The sequence below is a fragment of the Oncorhynchus gorbuscha genome, linkage group LG26 (genome assembly GCF_021184085.1).
Source record: "Oncorhynchus gorbuscha isolate QuinsamMale2020 ecotype Even-year linkage group LG26, OgorEven_v1.0, whole genome shotgun sequence".
Taxonomy (NCBI): Eukaryota; Metazoa; Chordata; class Actinopteri; order Salmoniformes; family Salmonidae; genus Oncorhynchus; species Oncorhynchus gorbuscha.
This window is the reverse complement of record NC_060198.1, coordinates 3,989,931-4,017,384: the sequence shown is the minus strand read 5'-3', so window position 1 is coordinate 4,017,384 and position 27,454 is coordinate 3,989,931. Positions and strand designations below refer to the sequence as shown.

General features: G+C 48.2%; 1 protein-coding gene across 1 annotated transcript in view; it reads left to right on the top strand.

The window, feature by feature from the left end:
- The window catches only part of LOC124016416 (phospholipid phosphatase-related protein type 2-like), a 38,295-nt gene extending 11,092 nt beyond the window's left edge, over nucleotides 1–27,203 (top strand). Inside the window, exons 2-6 of the mRNA XM_046331977.1 lie at nucleotides 19,460–19,580; nucleotides 19,842–20,092; nucleotides 20,976–21,152; nucleotides 23,228–23,355; nucleotides 26,455–27,203. Of these exons, the coding sequence (XP_046187933.1) occupies nucleotides 19,460–19,580; nucleotides 19,842–20,092; nucleotides 20,976–21,152; nucleotides 23,228–23,355; nucleotides 26,455–26,563 (786 nt within the window). The 3' untranslated portion in view covers nucleotides 26,564–27,203. The remainder of the gene's footprint in view (nucleotides 1–19,459; nucleotides 19,581–19,841; nucleotides 20,093–20,975; nucleotides 21,153–23,227; nucleotides 23,356–26,454) is intronic.
- Nucleotides 27,204–27,454: the final 251 nt, after the last annotated feature.

The window sequence follows — 27,454 nt, the reverse complement described above, 5'->3', positions numbered from 1 at the left end:
ATACGTACAGTGTGTGTGTGTGTGTGCGTGTGCGTGTGCGTGTGCGTGTGCGTGTGCGTGTGCGTGTGCGTGTGCGTGTGTGTGTGCGTGTGTGTGTGTGTGTGTGTACTTGTTAATAATGTAAAGGCTCCTGGTTAGAGGATGTGCCATAGCTGACTGTTTACAATGTGTTATTATGTATAAATGATGTTTCCCCTCCCTACATTTACATTTACATTTAAGTCATTTAGCAGACGCTCTTATCCAGAGCGACTTACAAATTGGTGCATTCACCTTATGACATCCAGTGGAACAGTCACTTTACAATAGTGCATCTAAATCTTAAAGGGGGGGGTGAGAGGGAATACTTATCCTATCCTAGGTATTCCTTAACGAGGTGGGGTTTCAGGTGTCTCCGAAAGGTGGTGATTGACTCCGCTGTCCTGGCGTCGTGAGGGAGTTTGTTCCACCATTGGGGGGCCAGAGCAGCGAACAGTTTTGACTGGGCTGAGCGGGAGCTGTACTTCCTCAGTGGTAGGGAGGCGAGCAGGCCAGAGGTGGATGAACGCAGTGCCCTTGTTTGGGTGTAGGGCCTGATCAGAGCCTGGAGGTACTGAGGTGCCGTTCCCCTCACAGCTCCGTAGGCAAGCACCATGGTCTTGTAGCGGATGCGAGCTTCAACTGGAAGCCAGTGGAGAGAACGGAGGAGCGGGGTGACGTGAGAGAACTTGGGAAGGTTGAACACCAGACGGGCTGCGGCGTTCTGGATGAGTTGAAGGGATTTAATGGCACAGGCAGGGAGCCCAGCCAACAGCGAGTTGCAGTAATCCAGACGGGAGATGACAAGTGCCTGGATTAGGTCCTGCGCCGCTTCCTGTGTGAGGCAGGGTCGTACTCTGCGGATGTTGTAGAGCATGAACCTACAGGAACGGGCCACCGCCTTGATGTTGGTTGAGAACGACAGGGTGTTGTCCAGGATCACACCAAGGTTCTTAGCGCTCTGGGAGGAGGACACAATGGAGTTGTCAACCGTGATGGCGAGATCATGGAACGGGCAGTCCTTCCCCGGGAGGAAGAGCAGCTCCGTCTTGCCGAGGTTCAGCTTGAGGTGGTGATCCGTCATCCACACTGATATGTCTGCCAGACATGCAGAGATGCGATTCGCCACCTGGTCATCAGAAGGGGGAAAGGAGAAGATTAGTTGTGTGTCGTCTGCATAGCAATGATAGGAGAGACCATGTGAGGTTATGACAGAGCCAAGTGACTTGGTGTATAGCAAGAATAGGAGAGGGCCTAGAACAGAGCCCTGGGGGACACCAGTGGTGAGAGCGCGTGGTGAGGAGACAGATTCTCGCCACGCCACCTGGTAGGAGCGACCTGTCAGGTAGGACGCAATCCAAGCGTGGGCGCGCCGGAGATGCCCAACTCGGAGAGGGTGGAGAGGAGGATCTGATGGTTCACAGTATCGAAGGCAGCCGATAGATCTAGAAGGATGAGAGCAGAGGAGAGAGAGTTAGCTTTAGCAGTGCAGAGCGCCTCCGTGATACAGAGGAGAGCAGTCTCAGTTGAATGACTAGTCTTGAAACCTGACTGATTTGGATCAAGAAGGTCATTCAGAGAGAGATAGCGGGAGAGCTGGCCAAGGACGGCACGTTCAAGAGTTTTGGAGAGAAAAGAAAGAAGGGATACTGGTCTGTAATTGTTGACATCGGAGGGATCGAGTGTAGGTTTTTTCAGAAGGGGTGCAACTCTCGCTCCCTTTATACTGCTGTAGTAGAACACTGGAATCTCACCTGTAAAAAGACAACACACTAACACTAAACACTAACCATCACCACTAACATGAGGCCTAGAGGCTAACACTGAACCAAACGTGGTGAATGTTCAGTCACTTAACATGTGTTGTGTGTGTTAATATTGAAGTGAGGCCTGTGTGAAGTCCATTACAGTCCATTATAAGACGGGTAGCGATGTTGGTTCTGTTAATTAGGGTTGCCATATTGGGTCGATTTCAAGCCTCGACTCATCTAATTGGTTTCCATTGAGTTGTATTGACGTTTGACGGTACACTAGAATCACGCCTGTGGTGAGATCCTGAGGTTACAGGGTTTTCCTCCAACTGTGCATCCAGTCCCTGTCGGGAATCAGAATCCATATTTGGATTAAAAGGTTCAAAGTGTAACAGAGTAGGAGCACAAGAGAGGACAATGACATTACACATAACCTCCACTCCACATCCAAACAAATAGACCCCGTGTTCACAAAAGGTTTTACACCATAGCTGTTTTACACCATAGCTGTTTTACACCATAGCTGTTTTACACCATAGCTGTTTTACACCACAGTGGTTTTACACCACAGTGGTTTTACACCATAGCTGTTTTACACCATAGCTGTTTTACACCACAGTGGTTTTACACCATAGCTGTTTTACACCATAGCTGTTTTACACCATAGCTGTTTTACACCACAGTGGTTTTACACCATAGCTGTTTTACACCATAGCTGTTTTACATCATAGCTGTTTTACACCATAGCTGTTTTACACCATAGCTGTTTTACACCACAGTGGTTTTACACCATAGCTGTTTTACACCATAGCTGTTTTACACCACAGTGGTTTTACACTATAGCAGTTTTACACCATAGCTGTTTTACACAATAGCTGTTTTACACCACAGTGGTTTTACACCATAGCTGTTTTACACCATAGCTGTTTTACACCATAGGTGTTTTACACCATAGCGGTTTTACACCATAGCGGTTTTACACCATAGCTGTTTTACACCATAGCGGTTTTACACCATAGCGGTTTTACACCATAGCTGTTTTACACCATAGCTGTTTTACACCATAGCTGTTTTACACCACAGTGGTTTTACACCATAGCTGTTTTACACCATAGCTGTTTTACACCATAGGTGTTTTACACCATAGCGGTTTTACACCATAGCGGTTTTACACCATAGCGGTTTTACACCATAGCGGTTTTACACCATAGCTGTTCTCCATTTACCTCTCTGTTTGAGTCCCATAGTTATACCGCTGTCCTCCCATCTCTGCTTCTCCACTCACTTCCTCACATCCCTGCTTCTCCACTCACTTCCTCACATCCCTGTTTCCCCACATCCCTGCTTCACCGCTCACTTCCTCACATCCCTGCTTCACCGCTCACTTCCTCACATCCCTGTTTCCCCGCTCACTTCCTCACATCCCTGCTTCCCCACTCACTTCCTCACATCCCTGCTTCTCCACTCACTTCCTCACATCCCTGCTTCTCCACTCACTTCCTCACATCCCTGTTTCCCCGTTCACTTCCTCACATCCCTGCTTCCCCACATCTCTGCTTCTCCACTCACTTCCTCACATCCCTGCTTCTCCACTCACTTCCTCACATCCCTGATTCTCCACTCACTTCCTCACATCCCTGCTTCTCCACTCACTTCCCCACATCCCTGCTTCTCCACTCACTTCCTCACATCCCTGCTTCTCCACTCACTTCCTCACATCCCTGATTCTCCACTCACTTCCTCACATCCCTGTTTCCCCGCTCACTTCCTCACATCCCTGCTTCTCCACTCACTTCCTCACATCCCTGCTTCATCGCTCACTTCTTCACATCCCTGCTTCACCGTTCACTTCCTCACATCCCTGCTTCCCCACATCCCTGCTTCTACACTCACTTCCTCACATCCCTGTTTCCCCGTTCACTTCCTCACATCCCTGCTTCCCCACATCCCTGCTTCTCCACTCACTTCCTCACATCCCTGCTTCTCCACTCACTTCCTCACATCCCTGTTTCCCCGCTCACTTCCTCCCATCTCTGCTTCTCCACTCACTTCCTCACATCCCTGCTTCTCCACTCACTTCCTCACATCCCTGCTTCTCCACTCACTTCCTCACATCCCTGCTTCACCGCTCACTTCCTCACATCCCTGCTTCTCCACTCACTTCCTCACATCCCTGCTTCTCCACTCACTTCCTCACATCCCTGCTTCTCCACTCACTTCCTCACATCCCTGCTTCTCCACTCACTTCCTCACATCCCTGCTTCACCGTTCACTTCCTCACATCCCTGCTTCCCCACATCTCTGCTTCTCCACTCACTTCCTCACATCCCTGCTTCTCCACTCACTTCCTCACATCCCTGCTTCGTTCACTTCCTCACATCCCTGCTTCTCCACTCACTTCCTCACATCCCTGCTTCCCACATCTCTGCTTCTCCACTCACTTCCTCACATCCCTGCTTCTCCACTCACTTCCTCACATCCCTGCTTCATCGCTCACTTCCTCACATCCCTGCTTCTCCACTCACTTCCTCACATCCCTGCTTCTCCACTCACTTCCTCACATCCCTGATTCTCCACTCACTTCCTCACATCCCTGCTTCTCCACTCACTTCCCCACATCCCTGCTTCTCCACTCACTTCCTCACATCCCTGCTTCTCCACTCACTTCCTCACATCCCTGCTTCTCCACTCACTTCCTCACATCCCTGCTTCTCCACTCACTTCCTCACATCCCTGCTTCTCCACTCACTTCCTCACATCCCTGTTTCCCCGCTCACTTCCTCACATCCCTGCTTCTCCACTCACTTCCTCACATCCCTGCTTCATCGCTCACTTCCTCACATCCCTGCTTCACCGTTCACTTCCTCACATCCCTGCTTCCCCACATCCCTGCTTCTACACTCACTTCCTCACATCCCTGTTTCCCCGTTCACTTCCTCACATCCCTGCTTCCCCACATCCCTGCTTCTCCACTCACTTCCTCATCCCTGCTTCTCCACTCACTTCCTCACATCCCTGTTTCCCGCTCACTTCCTCCCATCTCTGCTTCTCCACTCACTTCCTCACATCCCTGCTTCTCCACTCACTTCCTCACATCCCTGCTTCTCCACTCACTTCCTCACATCCCTCACATCCCTGCTTCTCCCTTCCTCACATCCCTCCTCCCTCATCCATCCCTGCTTCTCCACTCACTTCCTCACATCCCTGCTTCTCCACTCACTTCCTCACATCCCTGCTTCACTCACTTCCTCACATCCCTGCTTCTCCACTCACTTCCTCACATCCCTGCTTCTCCACTCACTTCCTCACATCCCTGCTTCCCCACATCTCTGCTTCTCCACTCACTTCCTCACATCCCTGCTTCTCCACTCACTTCCTCACACTCACTTCCTCACATCCCTGCTTCTCCACTCACTTCCTCACATCCCTGCTTCCCCACATCTCTGCTTCTCCACTCACTTCCTCACATCCCTGCTTCTCCACTCACTTCCTCACATCCCTGCTTCATCGCTCACTTCCTCACATCCCTGCTTCTCCACTCACTTCCTCACATCCCTGCTTCTCCACTCACTTCCCTCCATCCCCCTTCTCCCTCACATCCCTGCTTCTCCACTCACTTCCTCACATCCCTGCTTCTCCACTCACTTCCTCACATCCCTGCTTCTCCACTCACTTCCTCCATCCCTGCTTCCTCACATCTCACTCACTTCCTCACATCCCTGCTTCTCCACTCACTTCCTCACATCCCTGTTTCTCCACTCACTTCCTCACATCCCTGCTTCCCCACTCACTTCCTCACATCCCTGCTTCTTCTTCTCACATCCCTGCTTCTCCACATCCCTGCTTCTCCACTCACTTCCTCACATCCCTGCTTCTTCCTCACATCCCTGCTTCTCCACTCACTTCCTCACATCCCTGCTTCCTCCACTCACTTCCTCACATCTCTGCTTCTCCACTCACTTCCTCACATCCCTGCTTCCCCACATCTCTGCTTCTCCACTCACTTCCTCACATCCCTGCTTCTCCACATCTCTGCTTCTCCACTCACTTCCTCACATCCCTGATTCTCCACTCACTTCCTCCTCACTTCCTCACATCCCTGCTTCTCCACCACTTCCTCACATCCCTGCTTTCCCTCACATCCCTGCTTCTCCACTCACTTCCTCACATCCCTGATTCTCCACTCACTTCCTCACATCCCTGATTCTCCACTCACTCCCTCACTTCATCACATCTCTGCTTCTCCACTCACTTCCTCACATCCCTGCTTCTCCACTCACTTCCTCACATCCCTGATTCTCCACTCACTTCCTCACATCCCATTCTCCACTCCTCCTCACATCCCTGCTTCTTCACTTCCTCCATCCTGCTTCACTTCCTCACATCCCTGCTTCTCCGCTCACTTCCTTCCCTGATTCTCCACTCACTTCCTCACATCCCTGCTTCTCCACTCACTTCCTCACATCCCTCTTCATCGCTCACTTCCTCACATCCCTGCTTCCATCGCTCACTTCCTCCACATCCCTGCTTCTTCCCACGCTCACTTCCCACTCCCTCACATCCCTGCTTCCCCATCCCTGCTTCTCACTTCCTCACATCTCCTTCCTCACATCCCTGCTTCATCCCGCTCACTTCCTCACATCCCTGCTTCCTCCACTCACTTCCTCACATCCCTGCTTCCCCTCATCCTTCCTTCACCGCTCACATCCCTGCTCCACTCACTTCCTCACATCCCTGCTTCTCCACTCACTTCCTCACATCCCTTCTCCACTCACTTCCTCACATCCCTGCTTCACCGTTCACTTCCTTGCTTCCTCACATCCCTGCTTCTCCACTCACTTCCTCACATCCCTGCTTCTCCACTCACTTGCCTCACATCCCTGCTTCTCACTTCTCACATCCCTGCTTCTCCACTCACTTCCTCACATCCTGCTTCCCCACATCTCTGCTTCTCCACTCACTTCCTCACATCCCTGCTTCATCCACTCCACTTCCTCACATCCCTGCTTCTCCACTCACTTCCTCACATCCCTGCTTCTCCACTCACTTCCTCACATCCCTGCTTCTCCACTCACTTCCTCACATCCCTGATTCTCCACTCACTTCCTCACATCCCTGCTTCTCCACTCACTTCCCACATCCCTGCTTCCTCACATCCCTGCTTCTCCACTCACTTCCTCACATCCCTGCTTCTCCACTCACTTCCTCCATCCCTGCTTCTCCTCACTTCCTCACATCCCTGCTTCTCCACTCACTTCCTCACATCCCTGCTTCTCCACTCACTTCCTCACATCCCTGTTTCCCCGCTCACTTCCTCACATCTGCTTCTCCACTCACTTCCTCACATCCCTGCTTCTCGCTCACTTCCTCACATCCCTGCTTCCCGTTTCCTCACATCCCTGCTTCCCCACATCCCTGCTTCTACACTCACTTCCTCACATCCCTGTTTCCTTCACTTCCTCACATCCCTGCTTCCCCACATCTGCTTTCCTCCACTCACTTCCTCACATCCCTGCTTCTCCACTCACTTCCTCACATCCCTGTTTCATCCGCTCACTTCCTCCCATCCCTGCTTCTCCACTCACTTCCTCACATCCCTGCTTCTCCACTCACTTCCTCACATCCCCTTGCTCACTTCCTCACATCCCTGCTTCTCCACTCACTTCCTCACATCCCTGCTTCTCCACTCACTTCCTCACATCCCTGCTTCTCCACTCACTTCCTCACATCCCTGCTTCTCCATCCCTGCTCACTTCCTCACATCCCTGCTTCTCCACTCACTTCCTCACATCCCTGCTTCTCCACTCACTTCCTCACATCCCTGCTTCCCCACATCTCTCTTCTCCCTCACTTCCTCACATCCCTGCTTCTCCATCCCTGCTCACGTTTCCTCACATCCCTGCTTTCATCCCTGCTTCCCCACATCCCTGCTTCTCCACTCACTTCCTCACATCCCTGTTTCCCCACATCCCTGCTTCACCGCTCACTTCCTCACATCCCTGCTCCCCACATCCCTGCTTCCCACTCACTTCCTCACATCCCTGCATTCTCCACTCACTTCCTCACATCCCTGCTTCTCCACTCACTTCCTCACATCCCTGTTTGTTCACTTCCTCACATCCCTGCTTCCCCACATCTCTGCTTCTCCACTCACTTCCTCACATCCCTGCTTCTCCACTCACTTCCTCATCCCTGATTCTCCTCACTTCCTCCATCATCCCTGCTTCTCCACTCACTTCACATCCCTGCTTCTCCACTCACTTCCTCACATCCCTGCTTCTCCACTCACTTCCTCACATCCCTGATTCTCCACTCACTTCCTCACATCCCTGTTTCCCCACTCACTTCCTCACATCCCTGCTTCTCCACTCACTTCCTCACATCCCTGCTCTCACTTCCTCACATCCCTGCTCACTTCTCACATCCCTGCTTCACCATCCCTTCACTTCCTCACATCCCTGCTTCCCCACATCCCTGCTTCTACACTCACTTCCTCATCCCTGTTTCCCCGTTCACTTCCTCACATCCCTGCTTCCCCACATCCCTGCTTCTCCACTCACTTCCTCACATCCCTGCTTCTCCACTCACTTCCTCACATCCCTGTTTCCCCGCTCACTTCCTCCCATCTCTGCTTCTCCACTCACTTCCTCACATCCCTGCTTCTCCACTCACTTCCTCACATCCCTGCTTCTCTCACTTCCTCACATCCCTGCTTGCTCACTTCCTCACATCCCTGCTTCTCCACTCACTTCCTCCACATCCCTGCTTCTCCACTCACTTCCTCACATCCCTGCTTCTCCACTCACTTCCTCACATCCCTGCTTCTCCACTCACTTCCTCACATCCCTGCTTCACCGTTCACTTCCTCACATCCCTGCTTCCCCACATCTCTGCTTCTCCACTCACTTCCTCACATCCCTGCTTCTCCACTCACTTCCTCACATCCCTGCTTCACCGTTCACTTCCTCACATCCCTGCTTCTCCACTCACTTCCTCATCCCTGCTTCCCCACATCTCTGCTTCTCCCTCACTTCCTCACATCCCTCCTTCTCCACTCACTTCCTCACATCCCTGCTTCTCGCTCACTTCCTCACATCCCTGCTTCTCCACTCACTTCCTCACATCCCTGCTTCTCCACTCACTTCCTCACATCCCTGATTCTCCACTCACTTCCTCACATCCCTGCTTCTCCACTCACTTCCCCACATCCCTGCTTCTCCACTCACTTCCTCACATCCCTGCTTCTCCACTCACTTCCTCACATCCCTGCTTCTCCACTCACTTCCTCACATCCCTGCTTCTCCACTCACTTCCTCACATCCCTGCTTCTCCACTCACTTCCTCACATCCCTGTTTCCCGCTCACTTCCTCACATCCCTGCTTCTCCACTCACTTCCTCACATCCCTGCTTTCGCTCACTTCCTCACATCCCTGCTTCACCGTTCACTTCCTCACATCCCTGCTTCCCCACATCCCTGCTTCTACACTCACTTCCTCACATCCCTGTTTCCCCGTTCACTTCCTCACATCCCTGCTTCCCCACATCCCTGCTTCTCCACTCACTTCCATCACATCCCTGCTTCTCCACTCACTTCCTCACATCCCTGTTTCCCACTCACTTCCTCCCATCTCTGCTTCTCCACTCACTTCCTCACATCCCTGCTTCTCCACTCACTTCCTCACATCCCTGCTTCTCCACTCACTTCCTCACATCCCTGCTTCTCCACTCACTTCCTCACATCCCTGCTTCTCCACTCACTTCCTCATCCCTGCTTCTCCACTCACTTCCTCACATCCCTGCTTTCCATCCCTCCACTTCCTCACATCCCTGCTTCACCGTTCACTTCCTCACATCCCTGCTTCTCCACTCACTTCCTCACATCCCTGCTTCCCCACATCTCTGCTTCTCCACTCACTTCCTCATCCCTGCTTCTCCACTCACTTCCTCACATCCCTGCTTGTTCACTTCCTCACATCCCTGCTTCTCCACTCACTTCCTCACATCCCTGCTTCCCCACATCTCTGCTTCTCCACTCACTTCCTCACATCCCTGCTTCTCCACTCACTTCCTCACATCCCTGCTTCACCGCTCACTTCCTCACATCCCTGCTTCTCCACTCACTTCCTCACATCCCTGCTTCTCCACTCACTTCCTCACATCCCTGCTTCCCCACTCACTTCCTCCATCCCTGCTTCTCCACTCACTTCCTCACATCCCTGCTTCTCCCTCACTTCCTCACATCCCTGCTTCCCCCATCTCTGCTTCTCCACTCACTTCCTCACATCCCTGCTTCTCCACTCACTTCCTCACATCCCTGCTTCTCCACTCACTTCCTCACATCCCTGCTTCTCCACTCACTTCCTCACATCCCTGTTTCCCCGCTCACTTCCTCACATCCCTGCTTCCCCACTCACTTCCTCACATCCCTGCTTCTCCACTCACTTCCTCACATCCCTGCTTCCCCACTCACTTCCTCATCCCTGCTTCCCCACTCACTTCCTCACATCCCTGCTTCTCCACTCACTTCCTCACATCCCTGCTTCCCCACTCACTTCCTCACATCCCTGCTTCTCCACTCACTTCCTCACATCCCTGCTTCTCCACATCTCTGCTTCTCCACTCACTTCCTCACATCCCTGCTTCTCCACATCTCTGCTTCTCCACTCACTTCCTCACATCCCTGCTTCTCCACATCTCTGCTTCTCCACTCACTTCCTCACATCTCTGCTTCTCCACTCACTTCCTCACATCCCTGCTTCCCCACATCTCTGCTTCTCCACTCACTTCCTCACATCCCTGCTTCTCCACTCACTTCCTCACATCCCTGATTCTCCACTCACTTCCTCACATCCCTGATTCTCCACTCACTTCCTCACATCCCTGCTTCCCCACATCTCTGCTTCTCCACTCACTTCCTCACATCCCTGCTTCCCCACATCCCTGCTTCTCCACTCACTTCCTCACATCCCTGATTCTCCACTCACTTCCTCACATCCCTGCTTCTCCACTCACTTCCTCACATCCCTGCTTCCCCACATCCCTGCTTCTCCACTCACTTCCTCACATCCCTGCTTCTCCACTCACTTCCTCACATCCCTGATTCTCCACTCACTTCCTCACATCCCTGCTTCTCCACTCACTTCCTCACATCCCTGCTTCATCGCTCACTTCCTCACATCCCTGCTTCATCGCTCACTTCCTCACATCCCTGCTTCCCCGCTCACTTCCTCACATCCCTGCTTCCCCGCTCACTTCCTCACATCCCTGCTCCCTCACATCCCTGCTTCCCCACATCCCTGCTTCATCGCTCACTTCCTCACATTCCTGCTTCACTGCTCACTTCCTCACATCCCTGCTTCATCGCTCACTTCCTCACATTCCTGCTTCACTGCTCACTTCCTCACATCCCTGCTTCACCGCTCACTTCCTCACATCCCTGCTTCCTCACATCCCTGCTTCACCGCTCACTTCCTCACATCCCTGCTTCTCCACTCACTTCCTCACATCCCTGCTTCTCCACTCACTTCCTCACATCCCTGCTTCTCCACTCACTTCCTCACATCCCTGCTTCTCCACTCACTTCCTCACATCCCTGCTTCACCGTTCACTTCCTCACATCCCTGCTTCCCCACATCTCTGCTTCTCCACTCACTTCCTCACATCCCTGCTTCTCCACTCACTTCCTCACATCCCTGCTTCACCGTTCACTTCCTCACATCCCTGCTTCTCCACTCACTTCCTCACATCCCTGCTTCCCCACATCTCTGCTTCTCCACTCACTTCCTCACATCCCTGCTTCTCCACTCACTTCCTCACATCCCTGCTTCATCGCTCACTTCCTCACATCCCTGCTTCTCCACTCACTTCCTCACATCCCTGCTTCTCCACTCACTTCCTCACATCCCTGATTCTCCACTCACTTCCTCACATCCCTGCTTCTCCACTCACTTCCCCACATCCCTGCTTCTCCACTCACTTCCTCACATCCCTGCTTCTCCACTCACTTCCTCACATCCCTGCTTCTCCACTCACTTCCTCACATCCCTGCTTCTCCACTCACTTCCTCACATCCCTGCTTCTCCACTCACTTCCTCACATCCCTGTTTCCCCGCTCACTTCCTCACATCCCTGCTTCTCCACTCACTTCCTCACATCCCTGCTTCATCGCTCACTTCCTCACATCCCTGCTTCACCGTTCACTTCCTCACATCCCTGCTTCCCCACATCCCTGCTTCTACACTCACTTCCTCACATCCCTGTTTCCCCGTTCACTTCCTCACATCCCTGCTTCCCCACATCCCTGCTTCTCCACTCACTTCCTCACATCCCTGCTTCTCCACTCACTTCCTCACATCCCTGTTTCCCCGCTCACTTCCTCCCATCTCTGCTTCTCCACTCACTTCCTCACATCCCTGCTTCTCCACTCACTTCCTCACATCCCTGCTTCACCGCTCACTTCCTCACATCCCTGCTTCTCCACTCACTTCCTCACATCCCTGCTTCTCCACTCACTTCCTCACATCCCTGCTTCTCCACTCACTTCCTCACATCCCTGCTTCTCCACTCACTTCCTCACATCCCTGCTTCACCGTTCACTTCCTCACATCCCTGCTTCTCCACTCACTTCCTCACATCCCTGCTTCTCCACTCACTTCCTCACATCCCTGCTTCCCCACATCTCTGCTTCTCCACTCACTTCCTCACATCCCTGCTTCACCGTTCACTTCCTCACATCCCTGCTTCTCCACTCACTTCCTCACATCCCTGCTTCCCCACATCTCTGCTTCTCCACTCACTTCCTCACATCCCTGCTTCTCCACTCACTTCCTCACATCCCTGCTTCATCGCTCACTTCCTCACATCCCTGCTTCTCCACTCACTTCCTCACATCCCTGCTTCTCCACTCACTTCCTCACATCCCTGCTTCCCCACTCACTTCCTCACATCCCTGCTTCTCCACTCACTTCCTCACATCCCTGCTTCTCCACTCACTTCCTCACATCCCTGCTTCCCCACATCTCTGCTTCTCCACTCACTTCCTCACATCCCTGCTTCTCCACTCACTTCCTCACATCCCTGCTTCTCCACTCACTTCCTCACATCCCTGCTTCTCCACTCACTTCCTCACATCCCTGTTTCCCCGCTCACTTCCTCACATCCCTGCTTCCCCACTCACTTCCTCACATCCCTGCTTCTCCACTCACTTCCTCACATCCCTGCTTCCCCACTCACTTCCTCACATCCCTGCTTCCCCACTCACTTCCTCACATCCCTGCTTCTCCACTCACTTCCTCACATCCCTGCTTCCCCACTCACTTCCTCACATCCCTGCTTCTCCACTCACTTCCTCACATCCCTGCTTCTCCACATCTCTGCTTCTCCACTCACTTCCTCACATCCCTGCTTCTCCACATCTCTGCTTCTCCACTCACTTCCTCACATCCCTGCTTCTCCACATCTCTGCTTCTCCACTCACTTCCTCACATCTCTGCTTCTCCACTCACTTCCTCACATCCCTGCTTCCCCACATCTCTGCTTCTCCACTCACTTCCTCACATCCCTGCTTCTCCACTCACTTCCTCACATCCCTGATTCTCCACTCACTTCCTCACATCCCTGATTCTCCACTCACTTCCTCACATCCCTGCTTCCCCACATCTCTGCTTCTCCACTCACTTCCTCACATCCCTGCTTCCCCACATCCCTGCTTCTCCACTCACTTCCTCACATCCCTGATTCTCCACTCACTTCCTCACATCCCTGCTTCTCCACTCACTTCCTCACATCCCTGCTTCCCCACATCCCTGCTTCTCCACTCACTTCCTCACATCCCTGCTTCTCCACTCACTTCCTCACATCCCTGATTCTCCACTCACTTCCTCACATCCCTGCTTCTCCACTCACTTCCTCACATCCCTGCTTCATCGCTCACTTCCTCACATCCCTGCTTCATCGCTCACTTCCTCACATCCCTGCTTCCCCGCTCACTTCCTCACATCCCTGCTCCCTCACATCCCTGCTTCCCCACATCCCTGCTTCATCGCTCACTTCCTCACATTCCTGCTTCACTGCTCACTTCCTCACATCCCTGCTTCATCGCTCACTTCCTCACATTCCTGCTTCACTGCTCACTTCCTCACATCCCTGCTTCACCGCTCACTTCCTCACATCCCTGCTTCCTCACATCCCTGCTTCATCGCTCACTTCCTCACATCCCTGCTTCTCCACTCACTTCCTCACATCCCTGCTTCATCTCTCACTTCCTCACATTCCTGCTTCACTGCTCACTTCCTCACATCCCTGCTTCACCGCTCACTTCCTCACATCCCTGCTTCCCCATTCACTCGCTCGCACGCACGCACACACACACACACACACACACACACACACACACACACACACACACACACACACACACACACACACACACACACACACACACACACACACTCTATTATGGTGGTCATAGTGGGAGTTAGCCCAGTGGATCATACAACCCCTGTTTCAACCTCTTCTCTTTAGATCCTCAGTAGCACACACACAAACAACCACTCATCTGATCACACACACACACACACACACACACACACACACACACACACACACACACACACACACACACACACACACACACACACACACACACACACACACACACACACACACACACACACACACACACACACACACACACACACACACACACACACACACACAGAGAGAGAGAGAGAGACCTCCCCTTTGACACAGATTCACACACACAAGCCCTTTATCTCCCTAACCCCTGTTAGATCCTCCATACAGCTCTGATCAGAATACTGCTGAGCCCCTCCAATGATCACAGGACCCTTTGACAGAGAGAGACCGAGGATGTAGGGTACATGTTCATGCAATATGCATGGTGCGGTAGGAGTGTGGGATGCTAAAATGCTGCATAGCTAAATCTCACCGCATACTGAACTATTAGAAAAAAAGGTGCAATCTAGACCCTAAAATGGTTCTTTGGCTGTCCCCATAGGAGAACCCTTTGAATAACCTTTTTTGGTTCCAGGTAGAAACCCTTTTGGTTCCAGGTAGAACTATTTTGGGTTCCATGTAGAACCCTCTGTGTACATGGAAGATTATGTGTTTAGATCAGTATGTAATAAGATTTAATTGAACTACAGCATTCATCCAGGCTTTTGAAAAATGCGTCTAAAGAGTTTGGGAATCCCTGAAAAGAGTGATCTCTGATGCTAGATACTGTTCCTTCTATTTGAAAAACATTGTTCTGCTCTTGCACAGCCTTCACATTACTTCAGATAGTCTGACATCACAAGGGAAGGATCAAGGATCCTACAAAGCCCTACACATCTCCTCCTCCTCTCCTCCTGTCTCCTCTCCTCACTTCTCCTCTGCTATTCAAGACAGCCAAGCCTTCAAGTGTGACACTCACACTCTGACAGATGATTAGAGGACCCAGACCTCTGCCACTAAATGGCCCTCCTCGGGCTAAGGAGCAGTAAACAGACACACACACACACACACACACACACACACACACACACACACACACACACACACACACACACACACACACACACACACACACACACACACACACACACACACACACACACACACACACACACACACACACACACACACACGCATGCACATACACACACACGCATGCACACACACACACACGCATGCACACACACACACACGCACGTACATACAATCTTAGAAAAAAGGGTTCCAAAAGGGTTTCTGTGGCTGTCTCAACAGGAGAACCCTTTTGGGTTCCATGTAGAACCCTCTGTGGAAAGGCGTTTTTCCTGGAACCCAAAAAATATGATCCTATGGGGACAGCCGAAGAACCCTTTTGGAACCCTTTTTTCTATGAGTGTACACTAACATCTGAGCCCTCACCAGGGCCCTCAGGCCTGTGTAGACTGAAGGGGAATTAGAGGAGACAGTATTAGCGTTAGCCTGTGATGTGGTTGAGTCATCTTCAGAGCTCAGCACCCGTAGGGACAGAGACCATGCATATGAATGGCATCGTTTGCATCCCGCATGGCACCCTATTATCCTATAGTGCACTACTTTTGACCAGAACCCCATGGACCCTGGTCAAAAGTAGTGCACTATGCCTGGAATAGGGTGCCATTTGGGACACAGGCCCGTTTAAGACTACTTTTGGTCGTTACTATACATGGGTACTATTGGGAAGGCATAACCTTGCTGAACCAGGGCTGTTGTAAATGCCAGTGGGGAAAAACTGGATGTACTGTGACAACGTTTTCCTGACGTTCTGGTCAGGTTGTTGACTGGTTATAAAAGGATGTTTTTTACACCCTTTTATTGTTGCAAACAGTAAATAAATGTCTACGTGGTTGTAATCTGGTTAGCTAATGACGTCTTCTCAGCCAGAAAAACAGTTTACAACCATGTCACATGGTAAATCTTGTCCGCTGTGTTACGTAGCAGTATCAATGTATATAGAACTATCAATAGAACTAGATATCTCTATGCAGTAGTTATATCTCTAACAGTAGTTATAACTCTAACAGTAGTTTTATCTCTGTACAGTAGTTATATCTCTATGCAGTAGTTATATCTCTATACAGTAGTTATATCTCTGTACAGTAGTTATATCTCTATACAGTAGTTATATCTCTATGCAGTAGTTATATCTCTATACAGTAGTTATATCTCTATGCAGAAGTTATATCTCTGTAAAGTAGTTATATCTCTGTACAGTAGTTATATCTCTGTACAGTAGTTATATCTCTATACAGGAGTTATATCTCTGTAAAGTAGTTATATCTCTGTACAGTAGTTATATCTCTATGCAGTAGTTATATCTCTGTAAAGTAGTTATATCTCTGTACAGTAGTTATATCTCTATACAGTAGTTATATCTCTGTACAGTAGTTATATCTCTATGCAGTAGTTATATCTCTATTCAGTAGTTATATCTCTAACAGTAGTTATATTTCTAACAGTAGTTATATCTCTATGCAGTAGTTATATCTCTATGCAGTAGTTATTTCTCTATGCAGTAGTTATATCTCTATGCAGTAGTTATATCTCTATGCAGTAGTTATATCTCTATGCAGTAGTTATATCTCTATGCAGTAGTTATATCTCTATGCAGTAGTTATATCTCTATACAGTAGTTATATCTCTGTACAGTAGTTATATCTCTATGCAGTAGTTATATCTCTATTCAGTAGTTATATCTCTATACAGTAGTTATATCTCTATGCAGTAGTTATTTCTCTATGCAGTAGTTATATCTCTATGCAGTAGTTATATCTCTATGCAGTAGTTATATCTCTATGCAGTAGTTATATCTCTATACAGTAGTTATATCTCTGTACAGTAGTTATATCTCTATGCAGTAAGTTATATCTCTGTACAGTAGTTGTATCTCTGTACAGTAGTTATATCTCTATACAGGAGTTATATCTCTGTAAAGTAGTTATATCTCTGTACAGTAGTTATATCTCTGTAAAGTAGTTATATCTCTGTACAGTAGTTATATCTCTATACAGTAGTTATATCTCTATGCAGTAGTTATATCTCTATGCAGTAGTTATATCTCTATGCAGAAGTTATATCTCTGTAAAGTAGTTATATCTCTGTACAGTAGTTATATCTCTATGCAGAAGTTATATCTCTGTAAAGTAGTTATATCTCTGTACAGTAGTTATATCTCTATGCAGTAGTTATATCTCTATGCAGTAGTTATATCTCTATACAGTAGTTATATCTCTGTACAGTAGTTATATCTCTATGCAGTAGTTATATCTCTATTCAGTAGTTATATCTCTATACAGTAGTTATATCTCTATGCAGTAGTTATTTCTCTATGCAGTAGTTATATCTCTATGCAGTAGTTATATCTCTATGCAGTAAGTTATATCTCTGTACAGTAGTTGTATCTCTGTACAGTAGTTATATCTCTAACAGTAGTTATATCTCTAACAGTAGTTATATCTCTATGCAGTAGTTATATCTCTATGCAGTAGTTATATCTCTATACAGTAGTTATATCTCTGTACAGTAGTTATATCTCTAACAGTAGTTATATCTCTGTACAGTAGTTATATCTCTATGCAGTAGTTATATCTCTATGCAGAAGTTATCTCTGTACAGTAGTTGTATCTCTGTACAGTAGTTGTATCTCTGTGCAGTAGTTGTATCTCTGTACAGTAGTTGTATCTCTGTACAGTAGTTATATATCTATACAGTAGTTATATCTCTATGCAGTAGTTATATCTCTATGCAGAAGTTATCTCTGTAAAGTAGTTATATCTCTGTACAGTAGTTATATCTCTATACAGTAGTTATATCTCTATGAGGTAGTTATATCTCTATGCAGAAGTTATATCTCTGTAAAGTAGTTATATCTCTGTACAGTAGTTATATTTCTATGCAGTAGTTATATCTCTGTACAGTAGTTATATCTCTGTAAAGTAGTTATATCTCTGTAAAGTAGTTATATCTCTGTACAGTAGTTATATCTCTGTAAAGTAGTTATATCTCTGTACAGTAGTTATATCTCTATACAGTAGTTATATCTCTAACAGTAGTTATATCTCTATACAGTAGCTATATCTATATACAGTAGTTATATCTCTAACAGTAGTTATATCTCTATGCAGAAGTTATATCTATATACAGGAGTTATATCTCTGTACAGTAGTTATATCTCTATACCGTAGTTATATCTCTATACAGTAGTTATATCTCTATAGAGTAGTTATATCTCTAACAGTAGTTATATTTCTAACAGTAGTTATATCTATATACAGTAGTTATATCTCTAACAGTAGTTAAATCTCTATACAGTAGTTATATCTCTAACAGTAGTTATATCTCTATGCAGTAGTTATATCTCTATGCAGAAGTTATATCTCTGTACAGTAGTTATATCTCTGTACAGTAGTTATATCTCTAACAGTAGTTATATCTCTATGCAGTAGTTATATCTCTATGCAGAAGTTATATCTCTGTACAGTAGTTATATCTCTATACAGTAGTTATATCTCTAACAGTAGTTATATCTCCATACAGTAGTTATATCTCTATACAGTAGTTATATCTCTATACAGGAGTTATATCTCTAAAACAGTACCCACCTCCTCTCCACACTAAACCAGTACCCACCTCCCCACCACACTAAACCAGTACCCACCTCTTCTCCACACTAAACCAGTACCCACCTCTCCACACTAAACCAGTACCCACCTCCTCTCCACACTAAACCAGTACCCACCTCCTCTCCACACTAAACCAGTACCCACCTCCTCTCCACCCTAAACCAGTACCCACCTCCTCTCCACACTATACCAGGGTCCTGCCCTGCTGTTTCCTCCACTGAACATTGATTATTCAGCAACCATAACAATGTAATGTACAGTCGGCGGGTTTCTTCTCCAGAGGAACGTAACAGAATGGAATACTTCCAGTTGTTGTACTGTTAATACTTTATGACCACATAGGTTACTGTGGCTGGCTGAAACTAGACATAAATAATGCCATATACAAGAACTGAGTATACTGTGAACAAATACAGGATACCGTTCTTATGTAGTGGGTTTGGATTTGCTCGTAGCTGTTTCAGTGTTTTACACTAACCTCTCTGCCTTTCTCTCTGTCTGTCTGTCCATCCGTCCGTCTGTTCGTCTGTCTGTAGATTCTGATTGGAGAGGTGACAACGTTCTTTGTGAAAGCGGAGGGGGCTCAGGAGAAGACCATTGTGACGGCTGACTGCTGTTACTTCAACCCCCTCCTCCGCAGGATAGTACGCTTTCTGGGTGAGCCGTGGCTATAGGTCCCACTGTACATTAGACCATATTAAACCTGGTGTATATTGGTCCTAATATATTGGGCATTGCTGCCTAACTACTGTCATTCAGCATAGAATGAAGGGTTTTTATCTCTCTCTGCCCTCTCGTCTGTCTCTCTATTTCTCCCTTCTCCTCTCCCTCTCTTCCTATCCCTCTCTCTCTCCTCCCCCATCCTTTCCCCTCACCCTCCACCTCCTCCACCCCCATTCTCCTCCTCCACCTCCTCAGGCGTCTACTCCTTTGGCCTCTTCGCCACCACCATCTTTGCCAACGCAGGCCAGGTGGTGACAGGAAACCAGACCCCTCACTTCCTGTCTGCCTGCCGCCCCAACTACACAGTCTTGGGCTGCCAGTCCCCCATGCAGTACATCACAGAGCGCCGTGCCTGCACTGGGAACCCCTACCTGGTTGCGTCTGCACGCAAGTCCTTCCCCTCCAAGGACGCGGCCCTCAGCATCTACTCTGCTGTCTACACAGTGGTAGGAACTAGGGGGAAGTTAGAGGGGAAGGAATACAGTGTGACACCGGGAAGAATAGAGATATGTTTTCTGATATCAGTGTTTTGAAATGTGCATGTTTCTGTACATTTCTATGTGCTTAGTGGAGGTAGAGGGTATATCTAGAATGTATATCCCTGTGTGTGCATCTGTGGAGGTACTGTATATTTAGACTTTATAACTCTGTGTGTGCTTCTGTGGCGGTGCTGTATATCTAGACTCTATAGCTCTGTCTGCTTCTGTGCAGGCACTGTATATTTAGACTTTATATCTCCGTGTGTGCTTCTGTGGAGGCACTGTATATTTAGACTTTATATCTCTGTGTATGCTTCTGTGGAGGTACTGTATATCTAGACTTTATAGCTCTGTGTATGCTTCTGTGGAGGTACTGTATATCTAGACTTTATAGCTCTGTGTATGCTTCTGTGGAGGTACTGTATATCTAGACTTTATAGCTCTGTGTATGCTTCTGTGGAGGTACTGTATATCTAGACTTTATAGCTCTGTGTATGCTTCTGTGGAGGTACTGTATATCTAGACTTTATAGCTCTGTGTATGCTTCTGTGGAGGTACTGTATATCTAGACTTTATAGCTCTGTGTATGCTTCTGTGGAGGTACTGTATATCTAGACTTTATAGCTCTGTGTGTGGTTCTGTGGAGGTACTGTATATCTAGAATGTATAGCTCTGTGTGTGCTTCTGTGGAGTTACTGTATATCTAGAATGTATAGCTCTGTGTGTGGTTCTGTGGAGGTACTGTATATCTAGAACGTATAGCTCTGCTTGCATCTTAACCTCCACCTCTGTGTGTGTGTGTTTGCAGAGGAGCTTTTAAATGAACTATTCCTTTCTGTGTGTGTTTCAGATGTACGTGACGCTGGTGTTCCGTACAAAGGGCACCCGGCTGACCAAGCCCACCCTGTGTCTGACCCTCCTGTCCCTGGCTGTGCTGGTGGGGGTGGTGAGGGTCACGGAGTACAGGAACCATTGGGGTGACGTCCTGGCTGGATACCTGACCGGAGGGGCCATCGCTGCCTTCCTGGTGAGGGGACTGTGGAGTAGGGGGTAGGGAGGTGGTAGAAGTGGGTAACGTCCTGGTTGGATACCTGACCGGAGGGGCCATCGCTATCTTCCTGGTGAGGGGACTGGGGAGTAGGGGGTGGGGAGGTGGTAGAAGATGGGGATGAGGGTAGGGGATGAGGGATAGATGGGGGTAGTTGTAGGGGTGGGGATGAGGGCTGGATGGGGATAGGGATGAGGGCTAGATGGGGTGGTGATGAGGGGTAGGGGTAGTGATGAGGGCTAGATGTGTAGATGTGGGGATTTTTATTTTACCTTTATTTAACTAGGCAAGTCAGTTAAGAACAAATTCTTATTTTCAATGACGGCCTAGGAACAGTGGGTTAACTGCCTGTTCAGGGGCAGAACGACAGATTTGAACCTTGTCAGCTCGGGGATTTGAACTTGCAACCTTCCGGTTACTAGTCCAACGCTCTAACCACTAGGCTACCCTGCCGACCTGAGGGCTAGATGGGGGTAGGGGTAGTGGTGGGGATGAGGGCTAGATGGGGGTAGGGGTAGTGGTGGGGATGAGGGCTAGATGGGGGTAGGGGTAGTGGTTGGGATGAGGGCTAGATAGGGGTAGTGGTGAGAGTAGAGGTGGGGATTTGTCCTAGATGGGGGTAGGGGTAGTGGTGGGAGTAGAGGTGGGGTTGAGGGCTAGATGGGGGTAGGGGTAGTGGTGGGAGTAGAGGTGGGGATGAAGCCTAGATGGGGCTAGGGGTAGTGGTGGGAGTAGAGGTGGGGTTGAGGGCTAGATGGGGGTAGGAGTAGTGGTGGGGATGAGGGCTAGATGGGGGTAGGAGTAGTGGTGGGAGTAGTGGTGGGGATGAGGGCTAGATGAGGGTAGGGGTAGTGGTGGGAGTAGTGGTGGGGATGAGGGCTAGATGGGGGTAGGAGTAGTGGTGGGAGTAGTGGTGGGGATGAGGGCTAGATGAGGGTAGGGGTAGTGGTGAGGATGAGGGCTAGATGGGGGTAGGGGTAGTGGTGTGAGTAGTGGTGGAGATGAGGGCTAGATGAGGGTAGGGGTAGTGGTGGGGATGAGGGCTAGATGGGGGTAGGGGTAGTGGTGGGAGTAGTGGTGGGGATGAGGGCTAGATGGGGGTAGGGGTAGTGGTGGGAGTAGAGGTGGGGATGAGGGCTAGATGGGGGTAGGAGTAGTGGTGGGAGTAGTGGTGGGGATGAGGGCTAGATGGGGGTAGGAGTAGTGGTGGGGATGAGGGCTAGATGGGGGTAGGGGTAGTGGTGGGAGTAGTGGTGGGGATGAGGGCTAGATGGGGGTAGGAGTAGTGGTGGGGATGAGGGCTAGATGGGGGTAGGGGTAGTGGTGGGAGTAGAGGTGGGGATGAGGGCTAGATGGGGGTAGGAGTAGTGGTGGGAGTAGAGGTGGGGTTGAGGGCTTGATGGGGGTAGGAGTAGTGGTGGGGATGAGGGCTAGATGAGGGTAGGGGTAGTGGTGGGGATGAGGGCTAGATGGGGGTAGGAGTAGTGGTGGGGATGAGGGCTAGATGGGGGTAGGGGTAGTGGTGGGAGTAGAGGTGGGGATGAGGGCTAGATGGGGGTAGGAGTAGTGGTGGGAGTAGAGGTGGGGTTGAGGGCTTGATGGGGGTAGGAGTAGTGGTGGGGATGAGGGCTAGATGAGGGTAGGGGTAGTGGTGGGGATGAGGGCTAGATGGGGGTAGGGGTAGTGGTGGGAGTAGTGGTGGGGATGAGGGCTAGATGGGGGTAGGAGTAGAGGTGGGGTTGAGGGCTTGATGGGGGTAGGGGTGGGGATGGGGACATTACCCATTCAGTTTCAAGTTAGAGCTGCAATGTTTCAATTTACATCACTTTAAATAACTTGTCTTCAGTAGCACATTTTTACAGTCTCTCTCACTCTCTTTCTTTCTTTCTCTCTCTCTCTCTCTCTCTCTCTCTCTCTCTCTCTCTCTCTCTCTCTCTCTCTCTCCTACTCTCTTTCCTTCTCTCCCTACCCTGTCTCTCTCCATCTATCGCTCTCATTATCTCTCTGTGTCTCTCTTTCCATCCATCCTTTCAATCTCCACCTCTCTCTACCAGGTGACATGTGTGATCAACAACTTCCAGCAGACGGCATCAGCCCTGCCCCCGCTGCCCCCCCAGCGCCCTCAGCCCCCCCACGGCATGCTACTGTCCACTCTACCTCGCGTGGAGAGTCCACTTGAAAAGTTAAGTTGCCCTCAGGTAAGGGCTGGGAGGTCACAGGGGATAGTGTTCTCATAAAATGAGCCATCCTCACATCTCTTGTAAATATGAATGTGAATTCAATTAATTCATTTGTTCATATTCATTCTTACAAGAAGGGTATTTTTTATGGATCTCTTTAGTAGAGGTCGACCGATTAATCGGAATGGCCGATGAATTAGGGCAGATATCAAGTTTTCATAACAATCGGAAATCGGTATTTTTGGGCGCCTATTTTGCAGATTTTTTTTTTTACAGTGCCTTGCGAAAGTATTCGGCCCCCTTGAACTTTGCGACCTTTTGCCACATTTCAGGCTTCAAACATAAAGATATAAAACTGTATTTTTTTGTGAAGAATCAACAACAAGTGGGACACAATCATGAAGTGGAACGACATTTATTGGATAAAACCAACACAGCTCATCACCCTGAACACACCATCCCCACTGTCAAACATGGTGGTGGCAGCATCATGGTTTGGGCCTGCTTTTCTTCAGCAGGGACAGGGAAGATGGTTAAAATTGATGGGAAGATGGATGGAGCCAAATACAGGACCGTTCTGGAAGAAAACCTGATGGAGTCTGCAAAAGACCTGAGACTGGGACGGAGATTTGTCTTCCAACAAGACAATTATCCAAAACATAAAGCAAAATCTACAATGGAATGGTTCAAAAATAAACATATCCAGGTGTTAGAATGGCCAAGTCAAAGTCCAGACCTGAATCCAATCGAGAATCTGTGGAAAGAACTGAAAACTGCTGTTCACAAATGCTCTCCATCCAACCTCACTGAGCTCGAGCTGTTTTGCAAGGAGGAATGGGAAAGAATTTCAGTCTCTCAATGTGCAAAACTGATAGAGACATACCCCAAGCGACTTACAGCTGTAATCGAAGCAAAAGGTGGCGCTACAAAGTATTAACTTAAGGGGGCTGAATAATTTTGCACGCCCAATTTTTCAGTTTTTGATTTGTTAAAAAAGTTTGAAATATCCAATAAATGTCGTTCCACTTCATGATTGTGTCCTACTTGTTGTTGATTCTTCACAAAAAAATACAGTTTTATATCTTTATGTTTGAAGCCTGAAATGTGGCAAAAGGTCGCAAAGTTCAAGGGGGCCGAATACTTTCGCAAGATACTGTATATATATATTTTTTATACCTTTATTTAACTAGGCAAGTCAGTTAAGAACACATTCTTATTTTCAATGACGGCCTAGGAATGGTGGGTTAACTGCCTTGTTCATGGGCAGAACAGATTTCCACCTTGTCAGCGCGGGGGATCCAATCTTGCAATCTTACAGTTAACTAGTCCAACGCTCTAAGCACCTGCCTCTCATTGCACTCCAAGAGGAGCCTGCCTGTTACGCGAATGCAGTAGAAGCCAAGGTAAGTTGCTAGCTAGCATTAAACTTATCTTATAAAAAACAATCAATCATTCATAATCACTAGTTAACTACACATGGTTGATGATATTACTAGTTTATCTAGCGTGTCCTGTGTTGCATATAATCGATGCAACGCTGGGGGATGATATAACAAAAACGCATTTGCGAAAAAAGCACAATCATTGGGACGACTGTACCTAACCATAAACACCAATGCCTTTCTTAAAATTAATACATAGAAGTATATATTTTTAAACCTGCATATTTAGCTAAAAGAAATCCAGGTTAGCAGGCAATATTAACCTGGTGAAATTGTGTCATTTCTCTGGTGTTCATTGCTCGCAGAGTTAGGGTATTTGCAACAGTTTGGGCAGCTCATTGCGAACTAATTTGCCAGAATATTACGTAATTATGACATAACATTGAAGGTTGTGCAATGAAACAGGAATATTTAGATTTAGGGATGCCACCCATTAGATAAAATACCGAACGGTTCCGTATTTCACTGAAATAATAAACGTTTTGTTTTTGAAATTATAGTTTCCGGATTCTACCATATTAATGACCAAAGGCTCGTATTTCTGTGTGTTATGTTATAATTAAGTCTATGATTTGATAGAGCAGTCTGACTGAGCGGTGGTAGGCGGCAGCAGGCTCGTAAGCATTCATTCAAACAGCACTTTTGTGCGTTTTGCCAGCAGCTCTTCGCAAGCACAGCGCTGTTAATGACTTCAAGCCTATCGGCCTAATGGCTGGTGTAACCAATGTGAAATGGCTAGCTAGTTAGCGGGGTGCGCGCGAATAGCGTTTCAAACGTCACTTGCTCTGAGACTTGGAGTAGTTGTTCCGCTTGCTCGGCATGGGTAACGCTGCATCGAGTGTGGCTGTTGTCGATGTGTTCCTGGTTCGAGCCCAGGTAGGGGTGAGAAGAGGGACGGAAGCTATACTGTTACACTGGCAATACTATAGTGCCTATAAGAACATCCAATTGCCAAAGGTATATGAAATAAATTACATTTTAAAAATACTATATTAACTACAACCTAAACCCTCTTACCTTGGAATATTGAAGTCTCATGTTAAAAGGAACCACCAACTTTCATATGTTCTCATGTTCTGAGCAAGGAACTCAAACGTTAGCTTTTTTACATGGCACATATGGCACTTTTACTTCTCCAACACTTTGTTTTTGCATTATTTAAACCAAATTGTACATGTTTCATTATTTATTTGGGGCTAAATACATTTGTATTGATGTATTATATTAAGTTAAAATAAGTGTTCATTCAGTATTGTTGTAATTGTCATTATTACAAATACAGGTAAAAAAATCGGACGATTAATCGGTATCGGCTTTTTTGGTCCTACAATTATCGGTATCGGCGCTGAAAAATCATAATCGGTCGACCTCTACTCTTTAGTTTATTGGTTTGGTTGCTACATGTGTTCTCTCGCCTGGTTAACCCCCACATCCCTAATTATTAACCTGGATAAAACAAGTTTAAATAGATTATACTGTTCAGTAATAATATCCTCCCCCTTTCCAGCTTTATGAAACCCGATCTGTCTAAACCTTGTCCCCTCCCAACACAGACCTCTACCTCTTTAAATCTCAGTCACCCTGTACTTCTAATTCTTTAACACATTCTTATCCTTCTTGCCTCCTAACCTTGTTCTCTCCTTCTCTCTCCTCCCCCAGGTTCCAAGACTACCGTACACTGAGATCACATGACCATCAGCCATACCTGTGCCCCGTCCCTCCCGATGTGCTCCTCCCCTCGCGGCGCTTCATCTCCAGCGAAGTCTAGACCTGCCCTCCATCTCTGAGCACCACGCCCCCTGCCCCGCCCACCCTGAGGGGCGGCCCCCTCTCCGACGCTCGTTCTCCACCCAGGTCTAGAACATGGAACCTAGAACCTAAATCACCCAGATCCAACCTCAAAACAACCTTACCTGGGAGGGACTACCTGGACTTGTCCAATAAGAAAGGCTTGTTTTCGTTTTCCGCTGCAAAACATTATGCTACGGTGTGCAGTAATGAATATGACCCTGAAGTAGGTAGACCTTTACCCTAACCATTAATACATGGTCAAATATCTTGTCATCCTTGTATGGTTAGGGTTGGGGGTAAGGGGAATCTGATCCTAGATCTGTGGTTAGCCTCCATCACCAAGGAGACGACCCAGGCCACGGCCATGGTAACCGGCTAAGTCCTCTGCGGCTAAACGGATTTGATTGGATATGGCGTCCTTTAACCTCTGTCTGCCTCGACCTTGTTCATCAAATGTTGTTTTTCTGCCTTCGACTCTTTTGATTTTTTTCCAAGATGATCCAGTGGTGAACAAATACAAGCTCACCAAAGCCAAGACTACTAAGAGCTGTGGAAGCAATTACAGTACCTTTCCCTTCGCCACAGTTCTATTGTTTTGTCTCCACTTCTCCCGTTGGGTCTCCTCTTTTCTTCTTCTTCTACTCTACTTTCATGTACAGACAGAGAAGTCTTCTTCTACTCTACTTTCATGTACAGACAGAGAAGTCTTCTACTCTACTTTCATGTACAGACAGAGAAGTCTTCTACTCTACTTTCATGTACAGACAGAGAAGTCTTCTTCTACCCTACTTTCATGTACAGACAGAGAACACTAAACAGTGGTTGAACGACACAGAAAGAGGGGCACGGTGCATAAAAATAAACAAAA